At 37.2% G+C, this 14579-nt stretch overlaps 1 protein-coding gene across 1 annotated transcript; it reads left to right on the top strand.

The window, feature by feature from the left end:
• The first annotated feature begins 2399 nt into the window (after positions 1–2399).
• saal1 (serum amyloid A-like 1) lies at positions 2400–8643 on the top strand. The gene is made up of 13 exons (XM_014978713.2): positions 2400–2545; positions 3040–3239; positions 3509–3610; positions 3894–3977; positions 4105–4184; positions 4277–4336; positions 4415–4530; positions 4701–4866; positions 6146–6228; positions 6319–6504; positions 6633–6790; positions 6887–6979; positions 7576–8643. Exons 1-13 carry the CDS (start codon positions 2542–2544, stop codon positions 7651–7653), a joined length of 1410 nt encoding a protein of 469 aa, XP_014834199.2. The 5' UTR covers positions 2400–2541; the 3' UTR covers positions 7654–8643.
• The last annotated feature ends 5936 nt before the right edge of the window (positions 8644–14579 follow it).

The raw sequence follows: 14579 nt of genomic DNA, 5'->3' as shown, positions 1-14579 counted from the left end.
AGAGAATTGAGCTGCAACTATCATATTTCATTAGACAACTAAATTTATGGAGAACATAATTCAAAGTTCTCAGAAGATAATAATTGTTTATAGATAATAATTGTTTGTGATTATTTCCTACATTTTTGAAAGCTTTATGCAATTCACAACAGCACATGTTAATGGTTTAGGGCCACTGTTATAAAATAAATAGTTTGTTTACTTGGATTGACAGGAAGTGAAAAGGGATGGAATGAAAAGTTGTGATACAAAACCTGATTCCGAACCATTTCTGTTCAGTCTAACACCCTGTTTTGTTTTTTTTTGTTAAACCCCCAAAATCGTGTTTTATATTGTTTTGACAAAAGTCACAAAAATCTGTCTCAGTGCATCTGATTGAAAGAATGAATGGTTGAATAACACAGACGTACGTCATCAAAAGTTAATATTTGCTCTCTTCTAGTTGCAGTACCCATTTCATTATCTTAATTGCGTTGAACTAAGAATGGCCCAGGATGCACTTCTGAAATGACAAAGCTGCATCCTTGATTGTCATAATTCCTTTTCTGTAGTCATGTTGACAGAACAAGCTCTAGCATTGATCTTATTCCAATGTAATCACTGCACTTTACTAAACTTGTCTTTCCTCGTTTACCTCCTCGTGCTCTCCAAAGTTTTCTTTCCTCTTACTGCATGTTTCTGTGTGTTGTGTTGTATTGGAATGAATAAGTGTAATTTATTTTTTGTCATTTTTACCTTTCCATTCTTTCAAGTGAAAAAGCACACAAAAAAACCCCCCAAAAGAAAACCAATACAAACAACACAAAACCAAAAAGCAAAACTACAAATACAGAAATATATTATAAACAATATTTATTTAAATTTCTGTCAAAAGTAAGCACACAAAATGTCTGAAAAAAATGGAAATGGAAGAATAAACTTTTCATATCTACACATTTTCATTTGTAAAACATTAGCAAAATAAATCAAAATTGCAGAATATTGGCACTATGCTTATAGAGTGACAGCCTTGAGCTATAAATAGGAGTAAGTCAGAAGTTCTCTTTAAAATTTTCCTACTTTTCAATTTAAACTTAAGTTATTTTCACGTTGGAAGGCTATAGGTTTAAAAAAAATACAAAGCTAGCTGGTATTTTCTCAAATGTCACCAGGTTTAAGCTCCTCCAAGTGCAAACAGGGCTTTGAACCACTCCCACAGTGGGACAGCTGTGAAATGAGAAAGCTCTGTAGTTATTACTCTACTGTTGATTGAAGGAGGATGTTGCCCACTCTGAATTATCTCAAGACAGCGTGGATTACAGGCAGTACTTCAACATTTGTATAATGATTGTTGACAATACATTTAACCTCCAGGACTTGTCATCGTTTCCCATAAAACAACATGCGTCAAAATGCAGCACAGCCTGAGACGCCCGGAAAACTCAATACAGTGGACATCTGCTGCAGTGGTTTCATTTCAGCTGGTGGAAAATATTTTATCTTATTATTATCTATCAAGATGAGCAATGATATATTAAAGAACAAAAGCTAAACTGTGAACTTGTAAAAGCATATGGTGCTACAGTCAGTTAATGTCTAAATGAACTAAATACATGTACTTCAGTAAAAATATTGACTGGTACAGTGTGGCTTATTTTCTTAAATAATTGCATAAAGAAGGTCAAAATTTGACACATTTTAGTGGAATTAACTACAAACGCTGAATATAAGCCACACATGCATAACCAAAGTGTTTCATCTGAATAATCCCTAAAACAACTCAGGTAATACCTTCTTATCACCTAAGCTAAAAGTTTTGCTTCTGCAAAGCTCAAATAATTTGCTTAACCCTTGTTCAAAGTGTGAACTTCCACTTTGTGTCCAGAAGTGAACACAGGCTGCAACTCACAATGCTTAATCTAAAGATCAATTTCACATTGGGTCAACTAAACATGTTCAACAAAATCACAAAGAGTGACACTGAGGGATGAGGTGAGAACAACTATCAAATTTATTCTGAACATCTTATAAACTTTCTGCTACCATGTGAAAGCTGTTTTTGTTGTTAATCACTAAACAGAGTGAGTTAGTAAAAAGAGATATTCACGTCCACAGCGCTGAACACTGGACAACACATTTCTATTAAAAGAGGTTGGAAACATGACATATGTCTGAACTCCTATAGTTACTATCAAACAGACTGAACAGTTTGTGTCATGATACTTAGATGTTTGGACTTTTAATTTCAGTTTTGGTAATTCCTTATATCTTGCCATTTTAGGTTATTCCTTGCATTATTCAGAGGTCAGCAGTTCATTTTACACAATGAGGAAGAAGACTTGAGACCTGAGGAGGACCTGACACTTTCGCTTTCTACCTACAGGGGGCGATATGCGTTTTGCATTCAAGTTCTCAACCATAACAAGATCAGTCGCGCATGCGCAGCCAATGTGACCATCATACATGGAGACTGTTTGAAATTGAGCGGTGCTGCAATTTAAAATTTTCTAAAACTTTAATGTAACGTTAGATAACCAGATCTCTTTGCTCAGAACGGTCCCCATGGGTAAGTTTAAACCTATCATGTTTATATTTGACACTTAATGTTAAACTACTTCCCGTAGGAGCGACTTACGACGGCAACTAGCTTAAATATGTCTATTTAGTACCTAATCTAAATGGTTTCTGAGGCTTAAGTAGCTAAAATCACGTGGTTTATAGGCGTCTAACATTGGATTATTCACATCGACAACATATTTATGGGTTTAACAATATACTTTTCTAACAAAACGAACAGGAAAAGAGCTCTAAAACTGATACAATAACTTTCATTGAGTTATTCACTGCAGGAATACTTTGGTGGATCTGTTTTACTATTTAGCACATAAACATTTTAGAAACTAATTTATTTGTACGTTAGCATTAAAATAATAGCTTAATACTGAAGGAAAGTCCATATAATATTCCTTAAACATTCGTGCTTTTCTGCTACGGCAATGAGATTCATTCATATTGAAAGGCTCTTCGATTTATATTGAGCGTCTCTGTTTATTCCTTAAGACAGCAGTGTTGATGGTGCTGAGCCGGAAGAAAATGAGAGATCCCCACCTCCAGCCGGACCCCAGTCTCCTCATATGGATCGTAACCCGTCGCCACCCCCGGACCAAGCTGATGGAGACGAGGGAGAAGATCTGGATGCCATCGGAGACACCGTTTACAGCAAGCACTGGCTTTTCAGCACGCTGACTCGACTCATTCAGGTAGGTGGACTGCCGTGCTAAGTCCCGTTTCCTAATCACTAACTTTTAGCGTGTCTTAAGTTTAGAAAGCCAACATAATCTAAGCTAAAGTTGCATTCGGAATATACAAAATAGGATTTTTTATTTTTTAGCAGCAAAACTTCATCCCAAGCCAAAAATCTCTCGAGTTCTCTTTTTTTGCACCCATTTCGAAGTTATTTGAAGCATCCTTTATTTTGTGTTCACTGCTACTAATATTTAAATCTCTGCAAACTCACGTTGTTTTCCAGACGATTACAGAGCATTCAGAAGAGAACTCAGAAGATCAGATGCAGCTCTCTGACGATGACGAAGAAGATCTGTGCAGAGTTTGGGACATGGCCATGGATAAGGTGCAGTATTGAATAACCATATTCTGCTGCACATTAAACTTAAACAAGTTTAAATGCATTTATGAAGTTAATTGTAAACATCTTAATTCATTTGTGCCTAAAATGTAGCTCTGTTGTAAAGATTGTGGATATTAAAATTAAAGAAGATTTACATAAGGAAATGTGGAATTAAACTGGAGATTGCAGATCTTCTCACACAGTGCATTTAGCTGTTGAATTTATAGGCATGATGTAACAATAATCCAGCTTTAATATTTGCTGCTTACGGCCCTAATGCGTGCAGGACGTGGCGGGTTTCCTACAAGAATTCAAAGCGGCTGATATCCTTCTTGGAGTCATAGCCAAATCTCGCTGCCCACGTCTTACAGTGAGTGAAATGCTTTTCATTCACGCCAGATTTCAATCTTAAATGATCAATAAATGTCCCTGTAATACTAGTACTATGAATAATGTTTTTATTTCAACTTTATACCTATCATTTTTTCTTTCTCTAGGAAATTTGTGTAGGAATCCTTGGGAATATTGCCTGTTTTCCTGACACATGTGCGACTCTCAGCCAAAACGAGGATCTGGGGTGAGTGGCAACTAAGCTCTCCAGTTGTTTATTAAGCATTTTGCTCATGCTACCTTTCTGATATCTAATGCAACTCCCTGGTGTGACCACAGTGCTGTGCTGTTGCTTCTTCTGGGAGATGCTGATCCCCCAACCCTTCTAGAAACCAGCAGGTATCATTTTAATCTTCCCTAACTAATGAAAATCAGGGACTAAGAGAGTAACGTTAATTCCTCTCGTTATGTTTGCAGACTGCTGTTGACCTGTTTGTCTCAAAAAGACTTCTGTTCCCTGTGGCTCCAGCGAATACGACAGCAGACATCTGTGTGCTCCAGCCTCTGCTTCATCATGAGCAGTTCTACTAATAGTACTCTACTTTCATGTTATGCTTTCTATTTATTTGCTGATTGCTTGTATTTGTTAAAAAAACAAAAAAAACTTACATTTTCTTGCAGCACTGTGATTTTGAAGTTTTTCTCTTTGACTTTCCATATTTGTTTGCCTGCTGTCTAATTTATTCTCATCTGTGTTACTCAGCTGATCTGCTGGAGAAGGTGGGAGAGCTGATCGACAAACTGTTCGACCTCGATGAAGAATTAATGAAGTGCTGGATCACATCTCGGCCGAGTGATGAGAAGGAGCGAGATGGGGACATCAGTCTGGAGTTGAGCTTGTGTCTCCTTGAGGCAGCAAAGCAGCTCAGGTGGGAAAGAAGTGGTATCCAAGTTTTGCACCCTTTCCTGACAGATCCGACGCCTTTCATTGTGTTGCTAACTTTTCCATTTCTGTATTTGGACATAGAAAGGTTCCACAGAAAAATATTGACTTTACCTTTTAAATATATAGCAAAAATAAAAAGGAGAGAAGCAGTGGCTGAGAAAATGCTGGCGTGTAAAGCCTTTAGGGCAGGAAAAGGCTTAAAGGTTTGGCTCGTACTCCCTTCCTTGTCAACTTCCAGCCAACTCACCAGCTGCTGGTAAGAGCTGTAAAAATGACAAACAGGATCAGGTCACTACCTGACTCCAGTTGAACCTTGTAGTATTTGGGTCACAGTGATTGTAAGAACCATATATGAATGAAATGAATAATTATTGATGTGATGGGAGCATGCGGCTTTGACACTTGCCACACATTTAGTGATTGATACACACACACATACACACACACACAGTGCTGTTCAGACATTTACATGCTCTGGTTATGGTCATGGATATATTAATAATTTGGCTCTTTTAAAGACATTCAGATGGGTTTTAACACTGGCTGGATATTTCACCTCTTATTAACATTAACAGGGTGCATTTGAAAGTTTTTTGTTTTTATTCAGCTGTGTTTTTCTTTTCTTAAATATAAAAATCAACAGGAACATTGTCCAGGGTCAACAGATATTTACAGCCTATTTACAGAAATGCTAATTGTTGTGCGTTGTCCTTGCCAAATAAATTAATAAATAAATAATCCATCTAAAATGTGGATGAAGATGAGTATGTCAAACATGCGCTTATCTCTACGATATATGGAAAGTGGCATTGCAGGAGGATAAATAATTTCCTAGCTCAGCGAGACGTGTGGAGTCGTTCAGTTAGCGTCAAGCTGGTTTAGTGTTTTTTCCTCTTTGAATCAATTAAACCATCATTGTAAAAGTGTGTTTTGTATTTACTAACTTTATCTTTATTTGAAGTTTGTGTTTTCAACCTGGACCAGGCTGGTTCAAACACGTATTAAAATCCCTTAATTTGACAGTTTGAGCTCCACTGCATGTCTTCCCCTTCTCGTTTTATCCTTCTTCAGAGCCAACTACTAATGAATAAATGCCACTCGTGTTACAAAAGCTGCATTTGAAAAAAGAATCTGATTTTTTTAAAATTTTTTGTAGCATGTTAATGATTTCACTGTGCAGCAACATACCTGTCTTTTGGCAACAGCTTCATAAAGCCACATTCATGTGAAGTTCCATTATATTGATCTTTATATTTTCGCAGGTCTGAGAGTCCCGATGGTCTGGAGGTTTATCTTCACATCTTCCAACTTCTCACCACTGTAGAGGAGGGCATTCAGGTTTTTGGTAACGTTTCTTTCATCAGATTTCAGTCTCAAGAGGTTCAAGGTTTAAACGTCGAGTTGAGAAAAGACATTATGTCATTGTTTTCCCCAGCGGCGCCTGACGGACCTGGCAAACCACTGTGGGAGTTTGTTAGTGACGTTTTGTGCGAGGACCTCTGTCAGCCAAATGATCTTCCGGTTGTCCTGCATGAGCAGAAAAGCATTTTAATTCAGGCGCTGTCTGTGCTGCAGGCTCTTTATAGATGCCAGGATATGTGGTGCAGCAGAAACGACACAAGTAAGTTTCCAAACATCTCCAGTGTTCCACCTGCTTCAAAACTTTTAAGTCTTTTTGGACTGATATCCCAGATCGACTTTTACTCTTCATATAATTTTTTGTTTTTTTTACTGTTTCCCGCTATCCAGGTCCGTCTCTGATTGGGTCAGTCTTTCGGGTGTGCCAGCATCAAAGCGAGTCCAAAAAGGAAGATTCCAACAAAGACGAAGCAAATGATGACCAGCTGCAGACTCTTGCAGAGATCACCTCAGAGTTTCTAGCTGACATTTGCCTTAATATTACAAAGGTAATCAATGAAATATTGCAATTTTTTTCCTATTATCACAGACGTACAGCCAGATAACTGTAAATGATCTCATGTTTCTGTACTGTTTCACTGTAGGACACGGTTACAGATTTAATAAAGAATGACGACCTGACACAGAAAACTTGCCAAGCAGCTGCAGCCTGTTTGCTTCCCAATTTTAAGACTTCTGTAAGTTCTCTCTTCAGACATATTACTATTTAAACTTTTCCTTTTTTTATGAATTGGTCTTATTGTATTTCTTTGGTATATCGTCTGTAATCAGCTGCTGTTACAAGCATTCTCAATGTGCAACAATATTATCAAACTGACCAAAGTTTGATGTTTATAAAAGCCAGATGTAATGTGAACGAGTATCAGATGACACTGAAAGTCACTTTAATGTATTTGAGTGAAAACAGTACAGGTTAGTGTAAAATAAAAAATTCAGTTTAGGCTTATTTCTAACAATTACGCAGGTTTGGAGAGAGATGTATCACATAGGCTTTTCACGTATCTGACATGAAGCATTTCTTGGAATAAACTTTTGTCGCACAAGATCCAAATTCAAATGAATGGAAAATTGTGCAAAAATGGATTTTAAATTCTCCTGTACAAATAACATTACTGTGATCTAAATAAAAGCCTCTCCTGTTTTTGCTATTTATATTGAGAGGTTTTATTTTAGACCTGCTGTCTAATTAGTCTGACAGACTGTCCCACCACACCACCTCCTGTGGAAAATAAACACGTCATTTCCACCCTTCCCCTTTTCTTCTCTTGTACAGTTTGAGCACCTGCAGGCTGCGTTGTCAGAGGCTGATCCTCAACTGGCAGACATGATGAGGACTCAGTTTCCTGTCTGAGGCTCCAGCTGATCAGTGTTTAGCTCTCATTCAGTCTCCTGCTGCTTTTTATAGCACCTAGTATTTCCTCTTCAAATATTTGTATTTCCATGTGATAGACATTGTCATTAAAGGTAAACTATATCATTTCTTTTGATAACTTGATCTATGATTGCCTTTCTTGGCAAGATTAAAGATCCGTACATGTTTTACAGTTTTTAATTACTTTTTTTTTTATTAAGATTATATGTGCCCTTTATTGAATTATTGATGTAATGATGTGATAAGAAAATTTAAAGCAAACAGTCAGCCAATATTATTTCAGGACACCAAACACACGTACTTGTTTTCTTTTGTTTTTTTTTTTTGCTTACTTGAGGATTTATGATGGCGACGGAAACTTTTATTGACACCCTTGGTAAATTTGTTTAAAATGGTTTAAAATGTTTTTGCTGGAGCATAAACTTGCTGTGAAAATATCCAGCCTTTTTTGGGGGGGGAGCATAACTACTGAGAAGTGGGGGAAAATAAATCCAACATCTAATTAGTCTCCTTTTAACTCAGTCGATGTACCACGGCTGGTGGTTTCTCTAACAGTTCTTAAAAAAAAAAAAAAAAACTGTTTTCATACTTTTTAAAATTGATCTTAAATGACTAATTTCTTTCAAGGTTATTTTCTTTTCACCTATCTTTATAAAGAAACATCCATGTCTTCAAGCAGCAATCATAACTGAGAAATGATATTGTTGCTTTTATTCCACCCATCCATCCATCCATCCATTCATTTTCTTACACCCTTGTCCCGAGTGTGGTGCCTATCTCCACCTAACGTTCTGGGGCGAGAGGCGGGGTCACCCTGGACAGGTGCTTTTATTACAGTAAAATACAATTTATTTTACCTGACCAAACAGAGAAGATCATCTTAGATGACATTAATAATTGGTAGAAATGTTCTTTTCCACCTTTTAACTTGTGTGTCACAAAACCTAAAAATAAATGTTAGTTTACGGCCTGGTGCTCATTATTTACATTCATGTTTCAAACAATAACTGTTTGCCAGGTGCATTTTATAAGTATACATTTCCACATAAGACAAAACTGCATTTAGTCACCTTTTTTAAGCATATGAGTAATGATACTGATGACGAGATCAAGTGTTTACCAAAGGGTGACAGTCACTTGGTAAGGATAAAGACAAAAACAACAGATGAAAGGCTTTGAGCCTGGAAACAATAAACTCATCTGGTTTCCAAATGAAGCGCTTCGCCCACTCGTGGAGAAGAGCCCAGCAGCCTGCGCACTTCCAGCAGGCTCACCAAGGCCCCTTGAATATAGCAGCTCTTTAATTAAAGCTGGGATTGATATGTAGAACACTCTTTCTAATGGAAATCCCTGGGTGGTAATGTTGGATGTGAGAACGGAGGACCATCCCTTTTTTTTTTTTTTTTTTGAGGGATCGGGGGAGCAACATCTCTCTGAACACCTCTGCTCTGACCTGTGCTGCACGCAGGTTACAACTGTCGTCATAAGGAAGAAATGCCAAGTTAGCTAATCATGCTTGGTCTTTCACGACGGCTTGTGCCCAGTGACGGGTACTCTCCTCTGTCTGCAGGCCTTGCTGCCAGGCTACTCATGTCACAGAAAATCACAGTTGAAGCCCAGATGTTTCCCGCTGCTCTGCCAAACTTGGTTGTCTGCCTGCCAGTCTTCTCAGCAGCATGATGTAATCTGACTTCATGAACAAAACACAGCTGGGTGGTAGTTGTGTGTCCTGTGCACATAGCTCACACATCACTAGCACCGAGATGGCTTGGATGTATTTGATGCTGATGTGAAGTGTCACGTATGAAGTTTCCTTTAACCTCACACCCAAAGGATTCCCTGTTTTGTTTTTTTGTTTTAAAAAAAAAATTCTGTTGAATTTGATGAAAACTTAAACCCTTCTTAGAATATACAGTGTCTTGCCAAAACTATTCATACCCTTGACCTTCACAGCCACAAACTGTGTTTTAAGGACTTAGAATTGTTTTTTCTTTGGTCTTCCATGCAACAAAAAAAAAAAAGAAGCTTTTTGTTCATTAATATTTTAGGCCAAACATCTGAAACCTTCACACAACATCTGGATTTATGCAGAGATAAATTACACAAGGGCAGTCTCTATGAAATATTAAATATATAAAAGCAATTAGTTTCAGGTAATTTTATTTTAGGATTACTAAAGAGGGATGAATATGCCACGATTTAAGGTTTTTATTTATGCAATTTAATTATTTTTTTTTAATCAATGTTCATGCCTCCTTTGTGTTTAAAAAAATAAATATAATAGAATAAAAGTAAATCTTACTCCTTTCTCAGGAGTCACAGAACACTTCACAGTAAAAATACAATGAAAGAAGCATTTAAGAAATGCATCATAACACTTAAGTGTCAGCAAACCAGGAACCAGTGAGGCTAAAATGTTGAAAATGGTTAATCTGTTGGCACAGTAACATTGCATGTCACATACTTTATATATACTTAGATCATTAAATTCTAACTTTCTGGCTTTTGAACATATTGAATACAATCAAAACAAAAAACTAAATAAATTTGTTTTAAAACAATTTCCCATAAGATCCACCATGTCCTGAATGGCGAAAAGTTCTTATAAATATCCCTTTCTTTGCACGTCCTCCCCTGATCCTGTGGTATCAGTTGTCACAGGTCTCACAGGGAGGACAGGGAATACGTGTGGACTTTCACGTAGCCTCTCCTTTGATTCGGAGGACTCTCCCATTCACAAGCACCTGCATGAAGAAGGCGTGTTAACAAAGACACATGATGCCAGTGGGTGCAACCAAAGCCCAGTTCAGCTCATTTCCTGAGTTCCCCGCCCTCCGTCTCTTGTCAACAGGCTCACAATGAAACATTCGTTTTACGTAATCTCCAGAACATCACACGCTCTGACCCTTACCACTTGTAAAGACAATGCTAATATTTGAATTTGTCTTAACAACATGCTCTACTTTTGTTTTTGTTTTTTTGTTTTTTCTGCTGGCTTATCGGTTGGAAAATTATAATAATAAAGTGCACACCAATTAATCTGTACAAATTATGATCTATAACTCAGCAGTAATTTTTTTTTACAGTTATCAGCATGTTTTAATGTGTGCTGAGCTAAAAAGTGGTTGACTTTGGGAGGAGTTAGCATCTTTTCTAAGCTGAACATCATTAAAAGTCTTTGAAAGTGACACTTATAAAATTATTAAGGTTTCTGCTTTAAAAAAAATTACAAAGAGTTTACCTCCAGAACAGCTCTCACCATGATGTTAGCACTATAAATTTCCTTTTAGACGTAACTTCTGTTTCAAACATGGTGTCTGACCGTGACATCTGCCCCGCTCCTCCTGAGCGTCGCTTTAAGACGTTGGCACGGTTGAACAATTTCCAACATGCTTTTCTTAACTCTGATGGTTTGTAGTAAAATTATGTTCTTTCTGCTTCTGGATACTGGCTGCAGGGCCACTCACTGGAATATTCAGAATTTAGAAACCGATTTGTACAGAACAATCTAAATCTAAATACTGGCAGTTTTTAGCTGATTTCTTGGCTTTCTATGCCATTCTGCATTTCCTGTTCTTTGTGTGTTAAATGCCCGTACCCTTTTCCACTTCCTTACATAAAGCTAAGCAATAATTTGCTTTGATGTGTTTGAGTGTGTGTATTACTTTGGTTGCTATATCTGGTGTGAATTTTGCCAAGAGAAAATCTAGAAATACTTTATATTTACAATGAAAAACATTTACTTTGTAAATGGTTGTGTTACCACCTGATAACTCAAAAGAAAAAATTGTAAAAATATTTTCTTTTTACTACATTTGTAATTTCTTGAACTGAAGTATGTGCAATAAATGTGATAACAAAATACACTACAAAAATACTGGCATAGACAAATGTTTTTTATGTTAACACCTCATTAAAATATGTTTCAGTGAGCATTAGGCAACACTAAGTGGCGTTCTTTTTTAAATACCTGGATGCTTTTAAATCTAGGTACATCTTTTTATACTATCTAAGGATTATTTTTAATGTTGCAGGCGCGGTTCACCCCCTGTCCTTGTGTACACTGATGCCTTTCACCAATACCCAGTAGCAGATGCCGCTGTTTGCTCTGCATTGACAGACGAGGGGCTAATTACAGAGTTGCATTCCAGCCACAGGAAGTGTACACAAGCTGACTATTCACTGTTCTGATTAGCTAGTTGTGTAAGCAAGGCCTGGGATCAGATGAAAGACTGGAAAACTATTGATGTGGAAGAAACCTTGGATATTTGGAAACTTAAATACTTGTGATGGGAAAACAAGATCAGATGCCTTGAAGAAGAAGAAGAGTCTTGGCATACTGCTTTTGAAACAACCATTTACAAAATACTTAAATTATTTCAAAGCAAGAAGCATGCAGCATTATCCCATAACTAAAACTGTATAATGCTATTTTTTATCAAAGCAATGTAATAAATCTGGACATTTCCATTAGGTTAGAATTTGTGTAACTGTTTACCTTAAGAAGCTTTTTCTATTGTGTCCTGATAAATTAACATTTGTTTAATTACAGCTGTTAATACGGTTCAGTTAAATATTTTTAGTTGTAAGTTGTAATTTCTGACTCGCTGTAGTGTGTACGAAAAAAGAAAACTTTTTTCTTTTTTAAATTGTCATCTTTTATTACACATCTTCGAAATGCTCAGTGAGAAGCAGCTCACTTTTTGGCTTTATTAACTCTAGTGCTTACTGCCATGGCAGAGATTAGCCAGGGAGTTGTCGAGCGCTCTGATGATCAGACACTGTGAGTAAATCTGTCTGATTGGAGTGAACAGAACTGGGACAGATCGGCCAGACTGAAGCTTTAACACACACAGACACACACATGTGAGGCAAACTTCACACATGAGCCTTGGTTTTAATGATGCTGAATTTTAAAATGTCTTTTATTTCTTCTACAGAGGTTTTTAAAATCAATGTTTGGCTTGAGGCTTGGATGTGGTTCCAGCAGTGACATGAAGGAAAGATTACTGATATGCTCTGATGCCATAGTCTCAGCAGGAGCTGAATGAAATGTGTATTAAATCTGTATTTAATTTCAGTAATAATCCCTTATTTTCACAATATCAATGTCGACTAAATTACAATTTTGAAAAACTGCTTGGAGTCAATATTTGTTTAGTTTCTGTGATTCCGTGAGCGATGATTGTGGAAAACAAAAGAGTAGTGAGGAAAATCTCATATTGCAAAGTCATGCTTTTCCAACACTTTACAATCCTAATCACAACTTGGAAGAACAATAATAGTTACTATGCATTTATCTGGTATTTTATACCATGGAGTGGATAGATATTCATTGACTAATCTAACACTACACAGTTAAATAATCACCAATGGCTGTATCTTTATCTCAGGTGGACACCACTGCCTTTCATCTTATCTGTCAGCATCCCCAGACCCTGATGCTGCTACCACCATGTTTCATAAACGGTATCATGGGATACTGTTTATGGTTGATATGCAGTGTTTTCTGTCACAAATAGCAGTTTGAATATAGGTCCAAAAGTTACATTTTGTTTCTTATGGCCACATGATCTTTTCCCACATGTTTGCTGACCACTGAACACTGATTGTGGTAAGCTACAAATTAGATTTATTTTGGTTTTATTTCAGCAATGGTTTTTGTCTTGGCACGCTTCCCTAAAGGCCAGAATTGTGGTTGTCATGTCAGCAGATTCTCATCATCACGATATTCCATCCATCCATTGTTTTCTCCCACTTACAATCCGAATCACGTCGTCGGGGTTACAGGGTTACGGGTCCAGGAGGGAAACCAGAGGTCCATCTCCACAGTGACACCCAGCTCATTCTGGGGGCTCACAAGGCATTCCTAGTCCAGAACTTAGTTTGCTCATTAAGTTCCGGGTCTTGTCCAGTTTGTTCTTCAAATAAAACGTGCTTGGTGATTCTCCAAAGGAAGCCACCCAGGAGGCATCCTGATCAACTTCAACTGACTCCTTTTGATGTGGAAAAGCTCTCATTCTGGCTGCTTGTATCCGGGATCTTTGAAATTTGGTCAGGATCCATATCTCATGACAAAAGGTGAGGGTCAGAAGAAATTGGTAAATCAAGAGCTTTAGTTTATGTCTCACCTCTTTCTTCATCATACAGACTGGGGAATGCTATAATCACAATATCACATGACGATAAGCATAATGCAATGTCATAGCAGCTCCAGCTACAAATAAGTAAAACAGAAATCAATCATTATAGAGAATGTACATATTTGAAAGCATTACGCTCTATGTTTATTTAATCGATTTAAAGTATATTTTGCATGACACAATGCACTATGGTAAAGATGAAAAGCTTTTGCTAATTAACCTGGGGTATTTTTTGAAAAACGACTGCTAAAGGCTAAAATGTTGCAACAAGTGTCCCACCTTAAACCTTCGCATTTTCTGTTGTCTTGAGGCATAACAATTACCCTCTTAGTGAACAGATAGCTTACACTTTTAATACTGTTCAGACACATTGAGCTAAAAAAAACCCACTTGCAGTAGCAATAATTATGTACTGTGTATTTTAAGCTGAATTAACCATGACAAACTGGACATGTAAAAGTGAGATCTGATCCAGACGCTTGTACAACTGGAGAAGATCAAAGACATGACCAGAGCGTTTGCATCAGAGAAGTCACATCTGTGAAAATGTAGCAATAAGTGAGTTTGATCAAGCTTTACCCTGTGACTGAAGTTAATGAAAACCACGGCACATTAGTGCATCCTGAGCCCAATCAGCTCTCACTGGGCTTTGTCCTCACAAGATTTCTAATAACTGCTGTTAGAAAGATCATGATTTAGTTTTGTATCTGTATAAATGGACTTATGAAGTGCATAATACTTGCAAGTTTCTGCAAGTTGATC

This window comes from Poecilia mexicana, unplaced genomic scaffold (genome assembly GCF_051168715.1).
Source record: "Poecilia mexicana isolate PSO_F unplaced genomic scaffold, ASM5116871v1 scaffold_6, whole genome shotgun sequence".
NCBI classification, from domain to species: domain Eukaryota; kingdom Metazoa; phylum Chordata; class Actinopteri; order Cyprinodontiformes; family Poeciliidae; genus Poecilia; species Poecilia mexicana.
The sequence above is the reverse complement of the archived record's forward strand: the minus strand, read 5'-3'. Positions and strand labels throughout refer to the sequence as shown.

Bases quoted from the DNA above. Each gene is read 5' to 3' on its own strand.
- saal1 (XM_014978713.2), top strand. The intron at 4,185-4,276 runs GTGAGTGGCAAC...GTGTGACCACAG, and splicing joins AGCCAAAACGAGGATCTGGG to TGCTGTGCTGTTGCTTCTTC. The intron at 6,505-6,632 runs GTAAGTTTCCAA...CCCGCTATCCAG, and splicing joins GTGCAGCAGAAACGACACAA to GTCCGTCTCTGATTGGGTCA.